The sequence below is a fragment of the Pseudopipra pipra genome, chromosome 5, assembly GCF_036250125.1.
Source record: "Pseudopipra pipra isolate bDixPip1 chromosome 5, bDixPip1.hap1, whole genome shotgun sequence".
Lineage (NCBI taxonomy): Eukaryota > Metazoa > Chordata > Aves > Passeriformes > Pipridae > Pseudopipra > Pseudopipra pipra.
In genome coordinates this window covers 39,126,709-39,149,110 of record NC_087553.1, presented here as the reverse complement: position 1 = coordinate 39,149,110, position 22,402 = coordinate 39,126,709, and the positions used below count along the sequence as shown (strand labels likewise).

At 39.8% G+C, this 22,402-nt stretch overlaps 1 protein-coding gene across 1 annotated transcript; it reads left to right on the top strand.

Annotated features, from left to right (window-relative positions):
* Window positions 1-4,632: 4,632 nt before the first annotated feature.
* RAB21 (RAB21, member RAS oncogene family) lies at window positions 4,633-19,721 on the top strand. Its single transcript, XM_064655641.1, has 7 exons — window positions 4,633-4,997; window positions 11,679-11,738; window positions 11,924-12,031; window positions 15,873-15,936; window positions 16,752-16,806; window positions 17,218-17,306; window positions 18,219-19,721. The coding sequence occupies exons 1-7, from the start codon at window positions 4,851-4,853 to the stop codon at window positions 18,356-18,358; spliced, it is 663 nt and encodes a 220-aa protein (XP_064511711.1). The 5' UTR covers window positions 4,633-4,850; the 3' UTR covers window positions 18,359-19,721.
* The last annotated feature ends 2,681 nt before the right edge of the window (window positions 19,722-22,402 follow it).

The following is a 22,402-nucleotide window of genomic DNA, read 5'->3' as shown; positions in this document are numbered from 1 at the left end:
TTCTTGACGCAGTGAATTTGTGGTTTATTGCATTATAAAGCAATTATTTTTCTGATTGTTAACATGTGGTGCTAAGTCAAGAACCAGAAAAAATTAGTACAGCTATGACGTTACCTTTGAACAGTCAAGTCTGTACTCTCATCTCAGTCTCCTTTGATGTGACCTGTTTTTTCCTTTAGATTTTGTTGACTGGCACTCATAATATTTGAATGCTTCATCTAAGTATTAATCTTTCTTTTGCATCATTACTTTTCTTCATGTCATCATCTGCTCCTCCCCACAGGGGAAGGTATGAATGCCGTGGTGAAGATGGGTGTATCAAGGCTTGTGTGTGTACAGAAGGCTGTGCAAGCCTATGTGCAACAGGTCAGCAAACAGGCTGGTTGCTGTTATACAGATGATGATTTGGATGAAGACATATAGTTGATTAAGTAAGCCTTCCATGATTCAAAACAGATTTGCTCAGAGCAGCTCATTCCTATCCTCTCAGATAATCACTGCTTAACTGAAGCTCAGTAGCACTGAAACCAGTAGGCTTTAGGATATCCCTGAGAAACTCTGTTGGCTCCCATGCTTCATTTCCATGTTCTCATTCCTGCTATAAGACCTCTTGGAAAATTTACTGGCTTATCAACCAGTAAATAAAACCCTTTCTTTTACTATTACTGCCGTGACTGACTCACAGTCAGCAAAATGCAAGATTTCACTGCGGATCTGCTCGCACACCACTGTCACTGAGCAGAGTCTGAGCGAGCCCATGGTGCCACTGACTTCCCTATCTCCTGCAGCAGCAAGTTACTCTGGTAGAAAGTTTCATCTGTTATACACTCCGGGAAGTAAATACAGCTGTGGATCTGTCCTTGAAAGTGTCTGCTTCTGTATTTGAAAACATCGTCATGATTGTTTAAATAAGGTTTGCCAATGCCTGGTATTACTCTAGATAGTTTATGATTGCATGGGTCCCATTTTTACTTTTTAAATTTTGACCAGTTCTGCCTTCCTCTGGAACTTCCCTGGTCTGCCAGCATTTGTTTAATGTGTTTAAAATGAGCATTTCTACTTTTTCTTCTTCCTTTTTTTTTTAATGTTTTCATTCTTAGTATGGTTATAACATAGATCTAGTAAACAGACTTCTGGGGGAGGGAAGTTTTGTCTTTCTAACTCTGACACTTTAAAACTTATTAACTTTGTAAGCCATGGGTTTACCCTCTCCTAGAGGGTTAGGGCCTCTCATTTAGAGCTGAAACAGAGCTTTTGCCTCTGCAAGTGAAAACACCAAGAGCAAGGGGTCAATGCATGGTGGAGCAGCTGTTCTTAGCACACATCCACTTGTCAATGAGAGGATCTGTCACGATTGCATGGGGATGATATTTGGCATTGCCATATGTGTTGCCCTGTAGGTATGAAAAAGATAATGCAAAGTGGCAAAGAATTCAGAACTGCTTACCCTGGGGGAAAAACATTTACAGACAATTCCTATTCAACATGGAGAATTGAACTTTTAGAATTTACTAATCTTTTTTGTTACAAGAAAAAAACTCAGTTGTTCCTTATTGGCATTGTTTCTTAGCTAGAAATTAGATTCTATGTTTTGCTTATTTCTAAATTATAAATTAATTTCACACTGCACAAAGCCTCCAAGGGCACTACTGGACCTGTCAAATATATCCCTGTGGGTACATGAAGGCTCTCAGCAGTCAATGAGTGGGTGAAACACGTTCAGAAAAGTCCCTCTCAGTCAAGATTCTTTCTGAATTATTTGGGGTTTTTTCTCTTCAGGTTCACATGCATTACTCTTCATCTTTATTCTTTATCTTCTGAACCTGAATAGCCATCTTTCTTTTTGACAATACTGCTAACTTCATTTTAAGTGGGTCTTTGTTGTTGTTGGGCTGGGGTTTTTTCCCTGTTCTGATTTCTTGCTTTTTTGGACATCTTGTACTCTTGTGGAGATTGATCTTATACAACTGTACATTATTTGGCAGAGATTTAGTACTATGTTTCTTTTCCAAGTAAATCTGATAAAATCAGAACGTTTTACTGCAAGTATGGCAAATTATGCTCAAAAATATTTTCCAAGGGAAAAAATGGAAATATAAGACTGACATTATTTGCAAATCAACTGCTACTTTTATAATTTGCAGGAAACTTATAATTATCCCAGAAATCAGTTATGTGTCATCCATGGCATGGGAGGTGCTGCTTATGCTGTTATAGGTTTGACCAGCTAGAGTATCTCCTCTGACAACTACTGCATGCACTTCAGTTCACAGTGGAATTAATACATCTAATATTTTTATAAGGAGATCTAATAATGAAAGCTGGAAGTAGTACATTATTTTCACTTTCGGAGATGACACCACCTGTGAAGTAAAAGACTTAAGTAAAATCACAGAATCACAGAATATTCTTAAGTTAGAAGGGACCTACAAGAATCATTTAGTCCAACTATTACCAAGAATGATAAAAGGTCATGGCAATGGATACACTGGTGTTATTTAATAACACATTAACTTAATAACATACAGAATATTGTAGCATCTTTGTGAAATATAAAATATGTCTCAAAAGACATTTTTCATGCAGATGTAATCAGCAACACAGTTAACACAGAAGGTCTCTAAAAACATTTTTTGGAAACTGTGTAAAAAGGAGAAGCGCACTAAATTAAAGGAAAAAGAGACATTCTCTTCTCAAATTCGATGAAACAAAAGAAACACTTCCCAAGTTAAATTAGCACCATTAAAATAACTTGGTAACTGTCACAGATATTTAAACCTGCAGATTACAGTGAAATGTGACACTTCAGGTAGCTCTGACAGAACTTTCTATTATCAGCCAGATCAGCCTTCTAATTTCATTTAGTACTGGTGGCTGAAGTTTTGGAAAGTACAACAAAATCAGTAATCAAAGGTTCCAGACAAGAGAAAGGAGAGCAGAAATGGTGGGATACCGTAGTTACTCGCAGCAGCCTACTGTCAGTGGGAAATGCATCGTTTTGTTTGTCTCTGCACCACAGCAGAGGATTCTTAGAGAAATAGTCAGCCAGAACTGAGCTTCAGTTAGTGCCTTATGCTTTGCTGTGCCCTCAGTTAGAAAAATGCTGTCAGGTGCATTCAGCACATAGACTTCATACAGGGTGTGTCTTGTGCAGCCCTTTCCAAAGCTTCAGGTCTCTTTCTCACTGGAAGATAACCTCTGTTTCAGCTACAGTGTTCAGTATAATAATACACTTAGGACTGATTAAAAAACACCCATGCAGAAAGTACCCTTTTAATGAATAAGATGTAACAGATATGTGGGTTGCTTCCATTCAAAGAAGAACTGAAAAGTACAAATGAGGTCTATTCTTCAATTTAATCCCATGTATTTGTAAAGAATCTATGTATGCTTTTGTTGACAACAGTAAAAAGCTGTAAGCACAAGAAGGTTTTTAAAGACAGCATGTCTGTGTCTCAGCAGGTGCATTTGCCAGCAGTTACCCAGGAAAGCTTCAACCTGCTGGGCCCTGGAAGCAGCTTGTGCTCATGACCATTGATTTCCATTGTCTCTGGCAATCTTAATCTGAACTCCATTTTGCCTCCTTCTTCTGTTCAGCCTGAAAGAATAACTAACACGCCAGTCAGTTTTATTGACTATACACAGAAGGCATGACTGACAGAAACAAGCATCACTTTCTAGCAAGACAGTATTTTTATAGTAACTTGCTGAAAGTACTTACATTCTAATAAAACTGGAAACTTATTTAAAGAAAAGATATGCCTGAAGATTGTGTGTTCATTGATTTTTCTACCTTGTCCCATTTCTTTAATTTACTAAAAAGGTTTATTTTATTTACATCTGGAGGAAATAAAACCAATCCATTTTGTGTCTGAATGTATTGCTTCTTGCTGCAGGAAATCTGATCTTTGTTCTCCTGGACGCATTCTCTGTTCATTCCTCTCGTCGTTCTCACACAACAGAGCATTAATACTATCTGACAAAGGAAACTGCACTATGGAGCCTTTTCCTAAGCATTATTTTTTTTGCCACTACGTGATCACTAGAGAAAGACTACGCCGCCTGCAGTTGTTTGGATCGGTTTGTGAGGATTGCTTTTAATTAAGGAATGATACCCAGTTTTACAAGGCAGTTATCCGATTCTTGTGTATGGAACAGTACCGGACCCCTACAATCAAGGAACTCGACGGAAGAACGTTTTTCTCGTGCCTTTTTCCTTACCTGCTCCCACATCTCTGTTTTAAAGTACTTTACTATGGACTTTTATTTTGCAAACATTTACAGACCAGTGTAATAGACTAGTGTAACTTAATCCACTGGAACGGGGCCTTTGAAGCTGGAACAAAATCCGTGCCCGTGACGCTTATAGCCTGTTTGTTAGGGGCTTTTCGTTTCCACAGGGAAACGCTCGGCAGGTACGTTCGTTGCATAAGAAAGCCTTAATTTGACACTTAAAAACAAACCCACCCGCGCGTCCAAAACCCGCCCGCCTTTCCAGCTCCGAGGGGGAGGAGGAGCCGCCCCAAGCCCCGCCCCCAGGCTCCGCCCCCTCCATCTGGCCCCGCCCCGCACCCTCCCTCCCACCGCCGCCGCGTCCCCCCCTCCCATTGGCGGCGGGGGCTGCGCGTGACCGAGCAGCGCGTGACGTAGGAGGAAGGAGCCGCCATTAGGGGCAGCGGGGCTGCGGCCGCGGGGCAGGTTTGGTTGTGTTCCTTCTCTGCCTCCATCCCCGCGGCTTCGGCGCTGCCTTTGCGTCCCCGCCAGTCCTCCTCCCGCTCCCCCGGGGCCTCCCGTCCCGGCGGGCGGCGGCGGCCCGTTGATGTGAGGCGCGGCTCGGCGGCGGGGCGCGGATGGCGACGGGGGCCAGTGCGGCGGCCGGGGGCCGCAGCTTCTCCTTCAAGGTGGTGCTGCTCGGGGAGGGCTGCGTGGGGAAAACCTCGCTGGTGCTGCGCTACTGCGAGAACAAGTTCAACGACAAGCACATCACCACCCTGCAGGTGCGGGCCGGGGCGGGCGGGGAGCGCCTGCCGGGGTGGCCGGGCCGGGCCGGGGCGAGGGGGCAGTGCCGGTGAGGGGGGTCCCGTTGTTGTTCTCCCCCCACCTCGCGCACCTCCCAGGGCTGCCGGCCCGTGCCTTGTTTACAGCTTAGCAGAAGCCGGAGTAACCATCTCCGCTCGCTAATGGTGGCTGTCCCAGGCCGTGTTCTCTGGAAGCCAGTTTTCTAGCTCTTTTCACGCCTCATGTCTAAGCTTTCAATACTTTAAAGCCTCGTTTCTACTCTGCATGCTAACTGCTCCGTTTTCTGCAGTTATATATATGAAAGTCTTCATGTGAGTCCTGGGAGGTATGATGCGAAAGTAATTTTGTTATTGCAATCACTGTTAGTGGACTGATGACTAAGTGTTTCATATGTGCTGCATGTCTGTTAATCATAGTCTTCCCCATGTTCTCAAATCCCAACACTGGAGCTGCCTAAATGCTACTGTTTAAAGAGAAAAGCTTTCACAAAATGATTGATAAGATTAAGGTTTATGATTTAATAACAGGAAAGATTCTTAAGGCTTACTTGCTTGTCACGATAGCTCCCTGAATTATGGTCAGATTATCAGCAGTATTGTCTGCTAATTTATAAAGAACTACAGAGTGATGTTCCACTTATGAAATGTGGCAGGGTGTCTGCTTGAAAACAATGTTTTCTTCATGACCTATTAGTGATGGATGGCATGGTACAGAATAAACTGCTTATATTGTGCATGGTGTCAGAAAATATGTTTTGAACTTAGTGTAGGGGTGGTATGTTAAGTCTTTCGGGATGTGTCAGCTTGCTTAACCTTTTTATTTGTGGTTCCACCAGTTGCACAGCATCTTTCTTAGCAGTTGTGAGCATGTATATGGAAGTGTGGGGTTTAATACATACTGCTCTTAATATTTTTTTTTAAAATAAGGAAACAAACCCTGCCACTTGGTGGGCCACTAGTGGGTTTTGAACTACTTTTGAGGTTCTTAAAGCACAGAAGAAATAGTGGGTGATGCCAAAAAAAGAGCGTTAGGGTAGTTATGTGCTGTTCTCGTGCATTTAGGGGAAAATTCTTTAATTGGGTATCTCAGAAGTATTTAATAGTGAAACTTTCCCTAAATATAGATGCACTAGAAACAATACAGTGAATGTTTCCTAAACAGATAATGTTGTTCCAGTTTTGCTCTGAAGAGCTAAAAAGAATATGTTTTAAACTCTGTTACCCTGTGCTTCTACTTAGCTTTTGGGTTAATCTGTTGGTAGGTTTACTAGGCATGGTGTGGTATTTATGGCAAGCTGACTGTAGCTCTGATGCCACAGAAGATATTTGGAATGCTACAGATGTGACTAATAGCTTGTAGGTGTCAGATGTGCAGCTGAAGTGCAGCACTGAGCAAACAATCATTTAAAGTGCAACAAAATGATGTGTAGCTGAATTCTCATATCCCATGTAAAATGAGTCGGTTGTTGTGATGTAGCGTGTTTGTTGTTTGGGTTTTTGTTCTTTAAATCTGTAGTGGAAACCCTTAAATTATCAGCAAAAATAGCTTGAAATACAGACTTGGGTCACAAATGTCATAAAATGCAACTTTAAATAGCTCCAGAATGCTGATAGGAAAATATCTGTAGATACTGTGGCTCAAGAGCTTCTGGTTTTGACTGTCTGGAGGGGTGTGCGTAAAGGAGTGGAAGCATGTGCTCACATTCATACTGAGATTTTGTTTCTCCACTGTTACTAGGTTTCTGGTTGCTACCTGTGTCTTCTGACTGATTGCATGGTGTTTCTCAAGTAATTTGCTTTTCTGTTCTGAGCCTCCTTAGCCACTGATACATCTTATTGATCATAAAATATAATGTCAGTTGCTGTTGAACCTTACCATGCGTCATGTGCACTTGTGAAGTATTATCTTTTTTATTCCTATTTTCCTACATTGTACAGTTCTAGAACAAAGTTAAAGTACGTTCTTCCACTATTAAATTAAAATATTCCTTAAAAATAAGAGAAACTAGGTTATCTGATTAAGCAATGAAGTATCACATTTGGAAAGCATCCTTGGTTTGTTGCCTTTTAAGATTAAAGGCTTAATCTGATAAGTTTGCTTTGTTTCATGGAAAGAGTTCAAAGTATTGCAACAAATTCATTTTGTTCCAATAAAGCCAAAATTAGATAAATGCTTTGCTTCTGGTCCAGCAAAGGAGCGACAGTGATGAATCATATGAAAAGATGACTAGATATTGAGACAAGAGGCTCTCCATCCACAGTTTTCTCTGACTTAAAAAAGGAAAGTATTGCATAGTGCTTTATTCCAATATGCTTGCAACAAAAAGGGTGGTGAGACTGAAGCCTTCTGGAAACTTCACTTAGGATGTTACTCTACTGTGAAGTTATTCTGTGTACACCCAAACAGGAAAGCTTCTTTTGTGCAACAGAAGACTTTAACTAAAAGGGAGCAGTTTCTCTGCTCTCCACACCCCCCTTCTCTAAATGCTAGCTGGAGTGAACTGGAACTTCCTTTGACGTGTTGCTGTAGTTGTGTCAGGTCATGTACTTAAGATATTGATGAGAAAACATCTAGGTGGAAAAATGTGGAAAAGCTGATGCAGGAGAGGTAGGAGTTTTTGCATGCAATGAATACAATCCATAACGTGGTTATCAGATCTTGTGGGACAGTTAGAATTGGTTCCCATTGTTTGAAATATTGAGGTCAGTGCTCTCATATTGATATAATAATTCTAAGCTATGAGTTGATACCAGGGGAACTGTGCTAGAATTACTCCAATAATAAACTTACTGTCAAACTTTCTTTTTTAAAATCGGGTAGATACTCAATATAAATACAACTACTAAGTACTGATCTCTCAAATGTGTGGAGGACTTTCAAAATATCCAACCCAAGAGAGCTGCTGATATAATCATACTATAGAGATCCCGATGGCTTTGCTGGACTTGCATAAACTGGAAAAGCTGTGTTGGCTTTCAGGATACTTGGGGACTGGCAGAAGACAATGCAAGGAAGTTCAGTGCTGTATGCAGTGTTTGTATGCCTGGCCTGCTGCTGTTGAACATGAAACAGTCAGGGGCAGGTGACATACACCTGCTTTTATTCATCGACTTCAGGAGAATCTCTTCCAGCTGGGTCTTTCTTGTATTCTACTCAAGCCCCTTTGTCAGCTCCTAACAGGGCATGGTGGACATGTGAAACTGAGCTCTTAGAAGTAAGAATTAAAAGAAAGAAAAGATTTCTTACAGACACATAGAAAAATTGGAATTTTAACTCTTATAAAAGCATTATCCTTATTCTTCTAAGTGCCTAAGTATTCTTCAGACCAGTCATGAAACACTAGAGTCAAAATACCAAAGTTAGTAGCTTCCTTCAAAGAGTTGTTTGCAATTACTTATCTTTGAATTAATGGTGGTTTTGTATATCCATGAGTTTTTGAAAGTCGTAGCAAAAATTAATTTTCATAGTAATTAAATCAATACAGAAAGGAGTTACTGATTGGAAATCAAGCCACAACTTAAACTTAAAACTGCAGTACTCAATTTGGTAATTTTTTGGGAGATCAGAGAAAATGTTGAATCCTTTTTCATGTGTAATTACCCAACACTGCGTAGACTGTTCTGATTTCAAAGGCTTTGACTTTGAAACTTGGCAAAATTTGGAATCTTGGCAACTGACTTTTTCCCTAAATTATCTCAAAATAGAAGCTGATACTCTTCCTTACATGTTGGGTTCCCCAGATTTCTAAAAGCTGCATAGTGCTGCTGTTCACATGGGTTGGGTTTTTTTGTTGTTGGGTTTTTTTTTCCTCACCTCAGAATGAGTGAAGGGGGTGGATATGTGTTTGTTAAAAGGTGGATATTAGTTGATTTGTCTTCACTGCGTTTGCCACTGTGGATGGAAAATGCATTTTACTGATAGTAAATGCATCAAACTTACCCATACCTATTAAGAGCAGAGCCTGCTAACTGTATTCTTCCAGTATATGGACACAATCAAGAAGAATGAAGCATTTAATCTGTAATGTAGAACTGATGGTTTCTTGCAGCATGTTCACAGAGCTTTCTGCTCATTACTAATGATGACTGCTTCAAATACTGGCTTCCAGTGTTGTTATCAGACAAACATGCTTGTAATCAGGGTATCTGCTATAGGATCCTTTTTTGACTATAGGCCTAAGACTTTAGATAGACTAAAACTTAATCAGTACAAATTCATCAAGTTTTAATACAGAGAGGAAGTACAATAGCCCAATAGTAAATAACTTGACAGTCTCCTGTGGTTATGGATATTTTTGCAGGAGATACTAAAAAGCCTTACTTGAATGTAGGGGTCTTCTAGTACTGGGGTATATAGAAGATGGAATATTCTACTCTTAATGGTAAAGGACAGTATTCCACTCAAAAGCTGTAGTACCTGAAGGATTGATGATAGTGAAGCAAAATTTAAGTATGCAGATGAACCTACTCTGATATTTGCTCTGTCAGATAGGAAATATACTTGTGCTATTAATTGGGTCAGTGTAACTACAGTGATATAAGTTCATGCATACTGAGTTCTCTGTGTTTTTAAATATAAATCCTGTTTATTTTTCTGGATTTTTCTGCCTTTTGGTGCCAAAATGTGGTTCTAAACCCTGTGTGTGAAATTCATATCATCTAAGCAGATTTGGATTGTTGGTGTTGTGACAAAAGCAAACAGTGCTCAGAAGACCTTTTCCTTTGAGATTTGCAATAGAATATTGAGTACTGTAGTACAGCAGATCAATAAAATATCGGCAGGTAAGCTTGATTCGTTGTGCCTAAACATATCTTCTCTCCATATGGCCCAGTTATTGCTGAATTAAAATTTCTGAAGTCACCTCTAAGCCTTTGGCTTTTAAACTTAGAACAAATTATGATATGAGGACTTGGTACTGATCAGATAATCCTCAAGGACAGCTAGCTGAAAGCTATCAACTACTTTCTATAGAGGTTTTGATTAAAGAATTAAATCTTTTCTGATGTTTAAGATTTGCTATTCTGCTGTTAAGCTGTTTGTTTACAGGTTAGCTAGAGGATCAAATCCACTTAACATGCTGCCTGGAACTTTTTCCAGACTCTTATGTCCTCTTACTGTATACTGAAGGGGTTAATTGTTTTGTTATGTTGAACACAATGGTTGTAGTGATGAGTTCTTTGCTATCTGCTCTTGGAAAATATCTGAGTGTTTTTCTTCTGGTATGTTCTCTCTCTGTCTATTCTGTTCATCAGACTTCATGGAAAGCTTTGGTGGAAGGTGCAACTTAAATATGAAAAGGGGCTTTTTTTTTAATCGTCTCACCTTAGGTGGTACAGATGCCAGAGTTGATATTAGGAAAGTATCTGAAGAGCAGGAGCTGCTCTAGCAGTTGAGTGTTGGATGACTTTGACTGTAATACAGGCAGCACTCCAAACAGGCACTTGGACAGCAATTTAGCTTGCTGTCAATTGAACTGTTGTGGTCTTCTGTGTATGTACTGGTTGCTTGTGTAGCTAAGCAGCAAGCTGGTCCAAGCACCTCATCTGGCCCATGGCACTTTCCACATACGTGACTCTGGTTCTATGGCTGGTCAGTGTTCATACAGAGAACTCCTCTTAAGTTGCTACAATCCAGCCTAAAATAATCTGTGATGAGTGTATCGTAAAATACCACTGTACTTGTTTGAACCCAGATGCAGGTTGATGTGAAACTGAAAGGAAAACTGAATATAATTTAAGGCAGAAAACAAAAGTTAACCCTTGGCAACTGAATTGTCTGATGTTAACATGTTCTGCTAGTCTTCAGAATGGGGGGAGCGGGTTCCTAATGCATCAATGCCTTCAGACCCTGTTCTGGTCCATTAAACTGGTATTAAATTATATCCCTTTTTAGCCATTGAATTATGGACTGGGTAACAAAGGTGGTCTTTGAAAATGTGGATCACGCGAGACAACCAGATCTACTCAAGCTACTGAAATTAGACTAACCTTGCAATATGCTCTGGACCTGTAAAACATTTCTAGAAATTAATGTAGTGGGATTCTGAAGTAGCTTGTATGCTTATTCTGAGGCTTTTCACCTCAAACAAACAAAAGCACAGAACCAAAAAGCAGAGAAGGATGAGTTGTGGGCTCACTTTAGAGGGGAAGAAAAAAAAAGGGAAAAGATATAGACAAGGAAACTTGGGGAATACTAGTGTTCCAAGATGTTTAGTGATTAACTCATACTGTTTTTTTGTTCTAGTAGCTCACTAATAGTGAAGTGCTTTGCCCAATTACTGCAAATTAAAAATCCAGTTAGGCTGGTTCCTACCCAAACTTCACGTACTCCTGTGAAATGCTTTGATTTCAGCTTAGACTTATCAGTGTTGTGAATTCAGACTCTTCCCACACAACTCATCCTCTCTAAATCATTCAAAACAACAGCAAAAAGATGTAGTAAATGACTGGCTTAAGCCAAATTCATTTAGAACAGACTGTTGGCAAACTATAGTAAAGTGACTAACTGGCTTAGTATTGACTCAGCCTTCTGGTTTACAGAGTATTTTGATCTGGAAATTTGTCTTTTATTGATTCAGATGTTTTTATTAATAAATTAATCTGAAGTCAAATGGAGCATTTGGTATGTAAAACTTAACTCTAATCTGTTTTGCTTTCCAGGCATCTTTTCTTACGAAGAAGCTAAATATTGGTGGAAAAAGAGTAAACCTTGCAATATGGGTATGTTTACTCCCCTATTTTTTCTCCCATAGCTAATTAGAATATTTTTCTGAAAAAAAATACTTAGGCTTACTATATCTCAAATGTTAGGCACTTCTTAATAAAGTAAAATTTGTAATTATTATGAGTTCCTTGAAGTATTGTTTGCTTTGTCTTAAATGCTAACAAGTGTATTTTAAATACAGGATACAGCTGGTCAAGAAAGATTTCATGCATTGGGGCCTATCTACTACAGGGATTCCAATGGCGCTATTCTAGTATATGATATAACAGATGAAGACTCTTTTCAAAAGGTACTGGACAGCTTTTTACATCTGTGTGAGATGTAAACTGATTAAAGGGTAATCTGTGATATGTGTAAATGGGAATCCTCTGTTTTCAGCAATATATATGACATTTGCAAATTTAGACCATAGAATGGAAGTATTCTTTTGAAGGCTGACTTTTTCAGTCTACTGATGTTCTAGCAGGGTTATTCAAAGAATACCAGAGAATTAGATATGTGAGTTACCTGTGGCAGGCTGTAAACACGAACCAGTGCTGTTTTTATAGTATACCATACTGATCTCTACTGTATAAACCAAATTACTAAAAGATATTAAGTGACATGACTTCTTACAGATCTGAGAACACTGAAATTGCAATACAACAACATTATGTTCTCTGGGATAATAGATATTTGTACTTCAAATCCTCATCAAAACCTGAAATTTGATAGCTAATTATTTAATAGCATTATTAGTTGATCAGTTTGAGCCGTGAGTTTTTTATAGTCCTGTGTCAAAGCTGTGCTATCACTCTATGTTCCAGCTGAAAACTAGTGACACTCTTTTCTAAAGTTTGTCTCTGATTAGATTGTGGCAAAACTCATGGGACTTCTGTGTAGAGAAGTAAGAAATTGTGGTTTTATCAGCAAGGCTTGGGTTAGCAGTGATAGAAATAGTGTAAGGGTGCAGTTTCACAATGGTTGTAACTATTTTAAATAGCCTCGTGTAAGGCAAGTAAAGCAGTTGTGCTAGTAGTTAAACACTTGCCCCGACTGGCAGAATTGTGAGTTTACTTCAACTTGTACCTTTTCACGCTGAGCCCTACTTAGTAAAAACTCTGTGATACCAAAACACTTAAATTTGCAGGAAAAAAACAGGGAAGGCTGATTTGCAAAAGCTATTGCATAGCTACTACTGTATCATGTAGCCTAACTATTTCTAGGTTCTTGAAGTGATTGCCTCTCTTCACGATTAAATTCCCTTAAAATAGCACTTACTAAGTCAGTGCAGTGATCATACAACTTCAAAGAATGACAACGGAATTGATGATAGATACCTTACCATCAGCTGACTCGACACTCTTGTCCCATCCATTCTCTCAGGAAACAAACATCTGTTATAATCTAACCTCAGTTCAGGTGCCTCTACTTTTAAAGTATCATTTGTGATCATAGAATCAGCTGGGTTGGAAGGGACCTCTGAGATCATCAAGTCCAACCCTTGATCCACTACTGCTGTGGTTACTAGACCATGGCACTAAGTGCCACATCCAGTCTCATCTTAAAAATCTCCAGGAATGGAGTATCCACTACTTCCCTGGGCAGCCCATTCCAATGTCTGATTACCCTCTCTGTAAAGAAATTCTTTCTAATATCTAACCTAAACCTCCCCTGGCACAACTTAAGCCCATGCCCTCTTGTCTTGCTGATAGTTGCCTGGGAAAAGAGACCAACCCCCACCTGGCTACAACCTCCTTTCAGGGAGTTGTAGAGAGTGATGAGGTCTCCCCTGAGCGTCCTCTTCTCCAGGCTGAACAGCCCCAGCTCCCTCAGCCTCTCCTCATAGGACTTGTGCTTGTGTCCCTTCATCAGCCTCGTTGCTCTTCTCTGGACCTGCTCCAGGACCTCAATATCCTTCCTGAACTGAGAGGCCCAGAACTGGACACAGTACTCCAGGTGTGGCCTCACCAGTGCTGAGTACAGGGGAAGAATCACTTCCTTGGACCTGTTGGCCACACTGTTCCTGATACGGGCCAGGATGCCATTGGCCTTCTTGGCCACCTGGGCACTGCTGGCGCAATCATCCTGATTGGGTGGTCTGAAACAGACTCCCACCAGGATATCAGCCTTGTTGGCCTTCCCCCGATTCTGATCCACAGGCACTCAACCTTATTGTTACTGATTTCAACTTCTACAGAGTCAAGAGACTGTCTAACATACAGAGCTACCCCTCCACCTCTCCTACCCTGCCTGTCCCTTCTGAAGAGCCTGTAGCCACCCATGGTAGCACTCCAGTCATGCGACTCATCTCACAACGTTTCTGTGATAGCGACTACATCATAGCTTTCCTGCTGCACGATGGCTTCCAGCTCCTCTTGTTTGTTACCCATGCTGTGTGCATTGGTGTACATGCACTTCAGCTGGGCTACTGATTTGACTCTTAACTTGGGCTGTCCACCCTTGGGCTCCTTTCTGGAGAGCCCAGTTTCTACCCCTTCCCCCTTCAAACCTAGTTTAAAGCCCTCCTTATCAGCCCTGACAGCTTATGGGCTAGAGTCCTTGTGCCCTTGCTAGATAGATGAAGCCCATCTGGTTTGAAGAGACTAGGTATGATGGAATTTGCCCCATGGTCAAAAAACCCAAAGTTCCGCTGGTGGCACCAATCCCTTAGCCACCTATTGATAAGATGGGTTTTCCACTCTCTTCATTGATCCCTGCTACTGCAGGAACTGAGGCAAACACCACCTGTGCTCCTGTCTCATCAACTATTCGACCCAGTGCCTTGAAGTCCTTTTTAATTGCCCTGGTACTTCTTCCATTGATGTCATCACTGCCAGCCTGGACTACCAACAGTGGATAATAATCTGAGGGCCGAATTAGCTGAGGGAGTCTCCTACTGATATCCCTCACCTGGGCCCCAGGAAGGCAGCAGAGCTCCCTGTGGGATGGGTCCAGTCAACATATAGGGCCCTCAGTTCCCCTCAGAAGGGAGTCACCAACTACAACTACCCTTCTTTTTTTCTTTGTAGCTGTAGTTGTAACCTGTCTGGTAGAGGGGGTGCAAACAGGAGATCTTCCAGACAGATCTTCCTCTTGTCTGTCCTCTGCCTGATTCTCTGAGTCCAGGGCCTCATATCTGTTGTCTAAGGGCACCCCGGGGGGATGGTGGGGGTTGGGAGGGGGTTCTTTTACCTGTCCGGTGAGGGACCCGTTTCCATTCCCCTCCATCTACCTGCCCCTCCAACTGCCTGATGGCAGGAGAGGCAGGGCTTCACCGTCTCCTGCTGGATTTCTTTTGAGGGGAAAAGGGTGTGACTCCACCAGTTAATTTCCCTTTCACTTTCCCTAATACTTCTTAGCCATTCAGCTGTTTGCATCGCGCACAGACCCCACTCACACTGTCCTCTGGTACTAACACCAGGCTCAAACACTGCACAGCGCCAGAGGCCTGAACAGCTGTGTCTGTCTTGGTGTCCCTCTTAAGGGGTTCCATCTGTGTGGACACACCCTTTGTCTTAACAGCAGCAGCAACAGCTTTTGCTTTTTTGGAAACCATTGCTGGCTTAAGCTGAGTTATGATGGGGAAAGAAAAAAAGAAAAAGCTCCTCCAAGAGATCTGGGAGCGGCTGGACCCCTCCTGCTTGCCCTGCCTGCATGAACTTCTTCACTAACTGCCGTGCCACGTTCCTGTTTGCCTGCTCCTGTTCGCTGTGTTCTGGGTCGCTGGCGCTCCCAGCAGCCCTTTAAATCCCTCTTGGGTGCTGGGTGCTGCCCCCTAGTCAGCTGATTGGCCTCACCTGAGACCTCCAGCACTGTCAGTAAGTGCCTGTTGATAAAAGATCTCATGCCTGACCTAAAGTGGCCCATGCAGTGAACTTGTTCTTTGGAGTGGGGCTAACACGAGTGTGGTGAGTTATATTTCTGGAGTAATTGAACCATTTTACCCAAGTCACTTGCTCTTAAATTCACCTGTGAACTAAAAGCTACTGAACAAGAGACATGTAGCTATATTTTTGCATCCATGTTGCTCTAAACATGTTTGGTTCAAGTTTAGAGTAAACGGTTAATGAAGGAAGTGGGATAGTTCTGCATAGCCTAAGCTGGTAGTATATCCAGTGAAAATAAACTTGCCTCTCTTCTTTTTGCAGGTAAAAAACTGGGTTAAGGAATTAAGAAAAATGTTGGGAAATGAAATCTGTTTGTGTATAGTAGGTAAGTCTTTCAACATGTGATTCTAATGACTTAACTGGAAACATATCTTTTGATTAACAGCATCTTCCAAACACTGCTTTGACAGCTTGTATGTGTGAAGAGGTAAAGCTTAATTTGATATTTGAAATTGAATTGGAGCTAGAAGTTTCAGTAGATCACATGGAGAAAAATAAGTGTTCAGTTCAAAACAATAAGCTGTTTAATGATGCTGTCAGAAGTGCATGGTACAGACACCTGCAGACTGTAGTTTAATAAAGAGAAACATACCTCAAATGTGTATTATCCTTCTTTCAAATACTCAGACTCGTGGTATTTACTGTTCTCAGTGCCATGGACTAGGTGCTTCTCTGTTTTAATAGTCAAGTGCTTGTGGGGTGGAAATAGTCTTAAAGCTTGGATATTTCAACGTAAAGGAATGCAACAGAAATACTGGGTTTAGATTTAAATCTGATCTAATTATTAAAACACTTTCATGAGGTTAGATATAAGGATATCCTATACAAATTATGTCTGCAGCACAGGGAAGCTGCCAGTAAATCAAAGAAGAAAAGCAAAAGGTTGAATTAAGTGGCTTATATGGAGGTATTTAGCTATCCTGATCTCTCTACAGAAGTAGCACTTCATTGTCTGTAAACGCTTGTGTGAAAGGAGATTCTCAAATCATATCATTGTGCTCTAGACTGAGACTTAGAAAAGAGCTGGTCTTTACTGGGGCAGCTTGTGAGAAAATTGTGGGGTACAATGGTTACATGTCTGGTTTATTTTGGGGTAATTTTGGAGTACAAAGACTTGAATTATTAACTTGTTTCCAACAGGTAACAAAATAGACTTGGAAAAAGAGAGACATGTTTCAGTGCAAGAAGCAGAAATGTAAGTCACACCAATTATTAATGGAAACAGTCATTGCAGAGTTATGCTAGAGTAATAAACTTGTTATGCTGCCCAGCTAGGCACTGCTGGTTTATGCCTGCCACTTGTTAAGTGTTCTGTTATTGTCAGAGTCCCAGTCCCCTTATTGACCAAACTGTAACTTGAGAATTGTATGTGATTACAGTCAACATTTGTGGTTTAAATGCATTTCTAGTTATGCAATTTTCCTAATTTCATCTAGTGTGTTGCAGTTTTAAACACAACTCCCTTTTTTATATAAAATCAGCATGTGTAGATTAACTCTGAAGTCAGAATAAAACCTCTTGTGATCATCTTACTGCTTCATGTAAAGTGGATTAGGAAGATTGAGTCTTTTTACTACAATGAAGCTCCGTATCTGCATTTCTACAGGTATGCTGAATCTGTTGGAGCAAAACATTATCATACTTCAGCTAAACAGAACAAAGGAATTGAAGAACTGTTTCTTGACCTTTGTAAAAGTAGGTATTATCTAGTTTGTTGGTACAGAGCTCGTTCATAAAATAAATTCAGAAAAGCTTTTAAGGCCATATAAAAAATGCTTGTAAGGCCAGAAAAGTTTTAATGTAAACTACTACGAAGAACTGACTTCATTTGAATCTACTTCGAGCCACTCGTACTGTAATAGCTCTGGAAGCTTGATGTGTGGATGCTTACAATATTGCAAATTCATGCTGTCATTTGTTGGAGCACCAGCTGCTGTTACGTTTACCATGCGTAAATAGTAACCCAGATCGAGCTTCATGTGACTGCCTGCTTCAAGCCCTCTGTTTCAGCCTCTTTCAAAGATCTTCTCAGATGCTGCCAATTACAAACCATAAACTCAAAGCTGTAATGGTGCAAATTTTACACAGCAGTCTAGGCAAATGGTAAAGATGGTATGTGGGATAAAAATGTAACAAAGGGAGGTTGGCCTATTAATTGTGTTTCTATGATAGAAGAACTTAAGGAAAACTTATCCTGCATGTCTGAAGAGTTGCCTGGGGTTTGTTTTTTTTGTTTTGGAGGGTGGGGATTCTTGTTGTTGTTTTTTTTTTTTTTTATTAGTGGGAGCTTTTGGTTGGTTGGTTTTTTTAACAGAATGTTCTTGATATGGATGAGTAAACCTAGATTTTGAAGTTGCTAACTCCAGAATATCTGAACATCATAAGGTCTCCCTTAGTTAACAGGAGCTGCTGGACGTTTGATGCTTTAGAAAGATTTTAATATGTTCTTACAGCTATGCCATGTGATACCTGAGTACTTAGTTCTGCATAGCAAATAGGAGAACCAGTCTTGCTGAACTTTGTGCATGTAACACAGATAGATTAAGATCTCAAAGTCTTGTGTAAAAATGCAGTGGAATGTCATCTAATAGATTTCTTTCTTTACAGGAATGATAGAAACTGCTCAAGTGGACGAAAGAGCAAGAGGCAATGGTTCCAGTCAGTCAGGAATGGCAAGGCGAGGTGTACAGATCATTGATGATGAGCCACAAGTACAGAGCACTGGAGGGTGCTGTTCTTCTGGATAATTATAAAACTGTGCATCACTGCCCTCTTGATATGAAGACTGCCATATTCCAAGTCACGCATTCTTTACCAATGGAGTAATAGAATTAACAGTATTTAAAAATAATCACATGTAACACTGCAGAGACCTTAAGTGCTAAACTAGTGGCGTCTGTGACCAGAGAATTGGCATTTTCTACAGTGGTTAACAAAGCAATTACCAATGGCCTTTTTACATATTTTTCTTTAATGAGGAATAATATGCATGTAGAAAAGACCTACTTAAAGGCTTCATTTATATTCTTTTAAATCAGATCATTATTTAATAACTTATATACATTGTTGTTGGAATGGTATACGTTTTTGCAGCTCTTTGTATTTTGTGGTAGATGGAATTGTATCACTTCTAAAAAGCAAATTGATTTTTTTTTTTTTTTAATTACCAAATATATGAAGTAATATTTTTGCAGGGCCTCCACAAGCCTATAACTCAACTACTTTGATATATTCTGTTCATCCTGTATGCCAAGCTGGTAAAATACATTGTAAATTACATATTAAATATTTTATCTGCTTTTACAATTGCAGGTGCAGAAATATGTACATCAGTCTTGTCAGTGATTGTGAAGTGAATAAGTCAGTGAAAGATGCAAGCTTTTCATGTGTACTGTTGAATTGCTCATTCTAGTCCCCCTACCTGAAAACAGCTTTGTTTTTGGTACATCCATAGGTACAGCAATTTTTTAATCCATTTCTGGCAAACAGCAGTATTTAGAGTATCCCCTTATTGGGAAGAGAATGTGTCTTTGGACTGCTGTTTAACATTGAGGTGTTTGACTCCCAGCTAAAACAGTTGATGCATGCATATACCTTGCCTCTGCAGTTACTTTGCCCTCTCAGAATACCCCTTGAAAGTCAAAGCAACTTTAGCCCTCATCTGTCTGGTAGCCAGTAAACCAGATGCATGGGAAATTCTTTAGCTGTTTTAATATGTTTGTGTCCCAAGACAGCATTATAAACTATTCGTGAACATCATTTCCCCCCCTGTTTTGCAGGGCTTGAGTGAACAAATTAATTGGCATTAACTAGAATTGCTTCTGATTTGGAGTGATTAAATGGAAGATGTGAAACTTGCCAGATATAGCTGTAACTTTGGGGATTCTAGGCAGAATTGAACTTATTCCTGACTTACTCTTTCTCCTGTAAAGTGTTTTGAAGCCTACTTAAGTTTTGGGAGGACACTTTTCAGGAAAAAAATGTATGAACTGCTATCACAAAGAAACACAAGATGGTAGTACCTGAAACTTCAAAATGTTTTGTGCTCTGACTTTTTTTTACTTAAGTTGTCATGCTTGGAGAAACAGTAAAGGTGATGTCTATGACAAAGCAGAATATCCTTGGCCTTCCTTTTCCTGAAAGGTAGAATTAGTATGGCATATGAATGCATTGAATGGTATGGGTATGTTCTGATACACAAAAAGAGTAGTAGTAGCAAATTAGTCTGTGTAAGAGAAGTGTGCTGTCTTGAATCTGATTTTATTTTCTCTGAAATAATAGATGGCTTTCATACAGACTGATCCTGGTGCATTTTTTCCCTTTCTGCCTTAACTGTGGTGTAGATGCTTTCTCTTAGACTACTATTGTTGTGCTCTTCTGACATGATTGTATGCATGATGGAGAAAGGTGATATGTTCATGCTAGTGAAGGTCAAGTTTCTTGGCTGTACAGAGCTTTGATGTAAATCTAAAATTTGTGATTATATGTGTGTATATGTAGCAACACAGTTAACATTCTCATCTAACAACAGTGAACTCTGACAAATTGAAAAATGGGTCAGTTTGATCTAAAATCAGTATCTAACAGTCAGTCTTGTAAGTGATAAAATAGTGATATGAGGAGTGAAATTGGCAAAACTCAATGTTCAAGACTGGAATCTCGTCATTATAGGAGTTCCATATTTTTTGATTCAAATTTAATTTTTTTCAATCTCTGCAAAAAAGCAATCAAACAACCCAACCTCAGCCAGACTTAGTTGAAGCAGTGTATAGAATACATCTTTCTGCCTGTAGCTAAAAGTATTTAGTGTATTCTGTGGTAGGGGTGTTCCATGTGACTTCTGGCAATTACAAAACTAACAAAGATGTGTTGATACTAACTCTTATGTCTCTTACAGAATTAAAACTATTACTGCTGAAAACTTAGGTGGGAGTAAGGAAGCCTACAATTTTGTAATGCTAAAAAGGTTCTGGTTGCTACTAGGAAAATATTTTTTAAAATAAATTCTCAAGTTACTTTTCTTACTTAAGCTACAATATAAGAAATACTCACTGGAAACCTTCTTGTCTAAGCTGCGGTTTGGTTAGACTTCATTTATGAAACTTATCCTGCAAAGCACAGGTTTTATTGTTATATAACCTTACAAAAGTATAGCTTTGCGAAGTCAAGGAAGGTGGTTTCCAAGAGAGAAGTGAAAACATGAATTGTTTATACTGATTAACGTAAGACTTCAGCTATTCCTTGTCAGCAGACAAAATACAACAGCTCCAGGAAAAAGCATTTTTACCAAAGATACTGAGAATGTTCTTTGCATTTGATATATAGGAAAGCACAAATAGCTTGGGTTTCTATATTTGAGCAGGATCTTACTCAAGTAACCTGGTGTTACTGCTATGTGGTTTGCTTTTTAAGAGTCTTGCATTTGATCTAGATTGCCTGGTTTGTACATCTGAAGGAGAACTGTTTTCTTTTTGCGGACTTCTGTGGCTGAAAGCAAGTAAGCTATTTTTCATTCTTCTGAGCAGAGTGCAAGAGAACAAGGCCATCTGTCTTTAGAAAGTACTTCTATTGTGGGACAGATAGAACCATCCAAATACCCACTACAACATAGGTAAGTCAACACTGACCACACTTCCTAGAGTAAATCTTGATAAAGATTACTTGCATACTAAAATAAAATGGTCTGACTTGCTACAAATACTAGAACAACTTTTAAGGACTTGCTCGCAGTCTTGATGCTGCTGTTATGAGTACTTGAGCTACCTATGAAACTTTATCACTTGCTGAAATAAAATTTAACAAACTAAAGTCCAACCACTTCAGTGGAGCAGTATGTGCCTCTGCTAGGAGTTTTTTATGGACACTATATACTGCTCTTAGACCATAGTTCAGAATTTATAAAAGACCTGATAGACTGGTTTAGACAAGGACACTAAAAAATTCAGATGTGTAGTACCTGGAGGTGAGTGTAACTAGCTGTAAAGATTGGGGATGATGACTTCATCTTTTGCATTGACCTTTCACAGGATTCCTAGATGGGGATATCTAATGTCTGAATGAACTGTATTGAATGATCTCTTGAAGCAGTCAAGTAATTGAGTGTTACCTTGATTACATGCTGTTCTTTAGTGTTCCTACATTGGGGACAGGTCTTCTTGCTTCCTACCACATTGAAAAGTATCCCTTAGTCCTTTTTATTCTACTGCTTATATTGTTCAGGTGTTTTAACTTGTATTTCTGCCTACAGCTCTTGAAGAACTTAGTAATTAAATTTCTACTTAAGGTTCCCAACGAAATGAAAAAAGCTTTGCAAAAAGGTACGAGGTTATGGAATGTGGTTGGATCTCAAATGGAGTTCTCTGCAAATGTTAGATGCTGTCAGGAAAAAAAAAAACAAACCACACACACTAAATAAATAAATAACCACCCCCACAACACCCCAAACACACACAAAAAAACCCTCAAAATAAAAAAAAAGGAAAAACAAACAAACAAAAAAAAATCCCCCCCAAAGACAAAACCCAAACCCAACAGTTTAAAGAAGGTAAGAGGAATGGGAATCCTTGAGGACAAATGCAGGTCAGGAACCTCCACAAGTAGAGTATGGGAATAAGAGAGTTAGAAGCAGCCTCCTCTTGTTTCTTTACTGCTTTTAGTGGAAGGAAAAGGAGAAGTAGGAAGAAAAAGGCATATAGGAAAAACTGAGGGTGCTGGCAGTAGGCTGCTGAGTAAGGTGCCGAGTTAACCATTTATTTGAGTTGCTAGCAAGTCTTCTCATCAGTGATAATGCC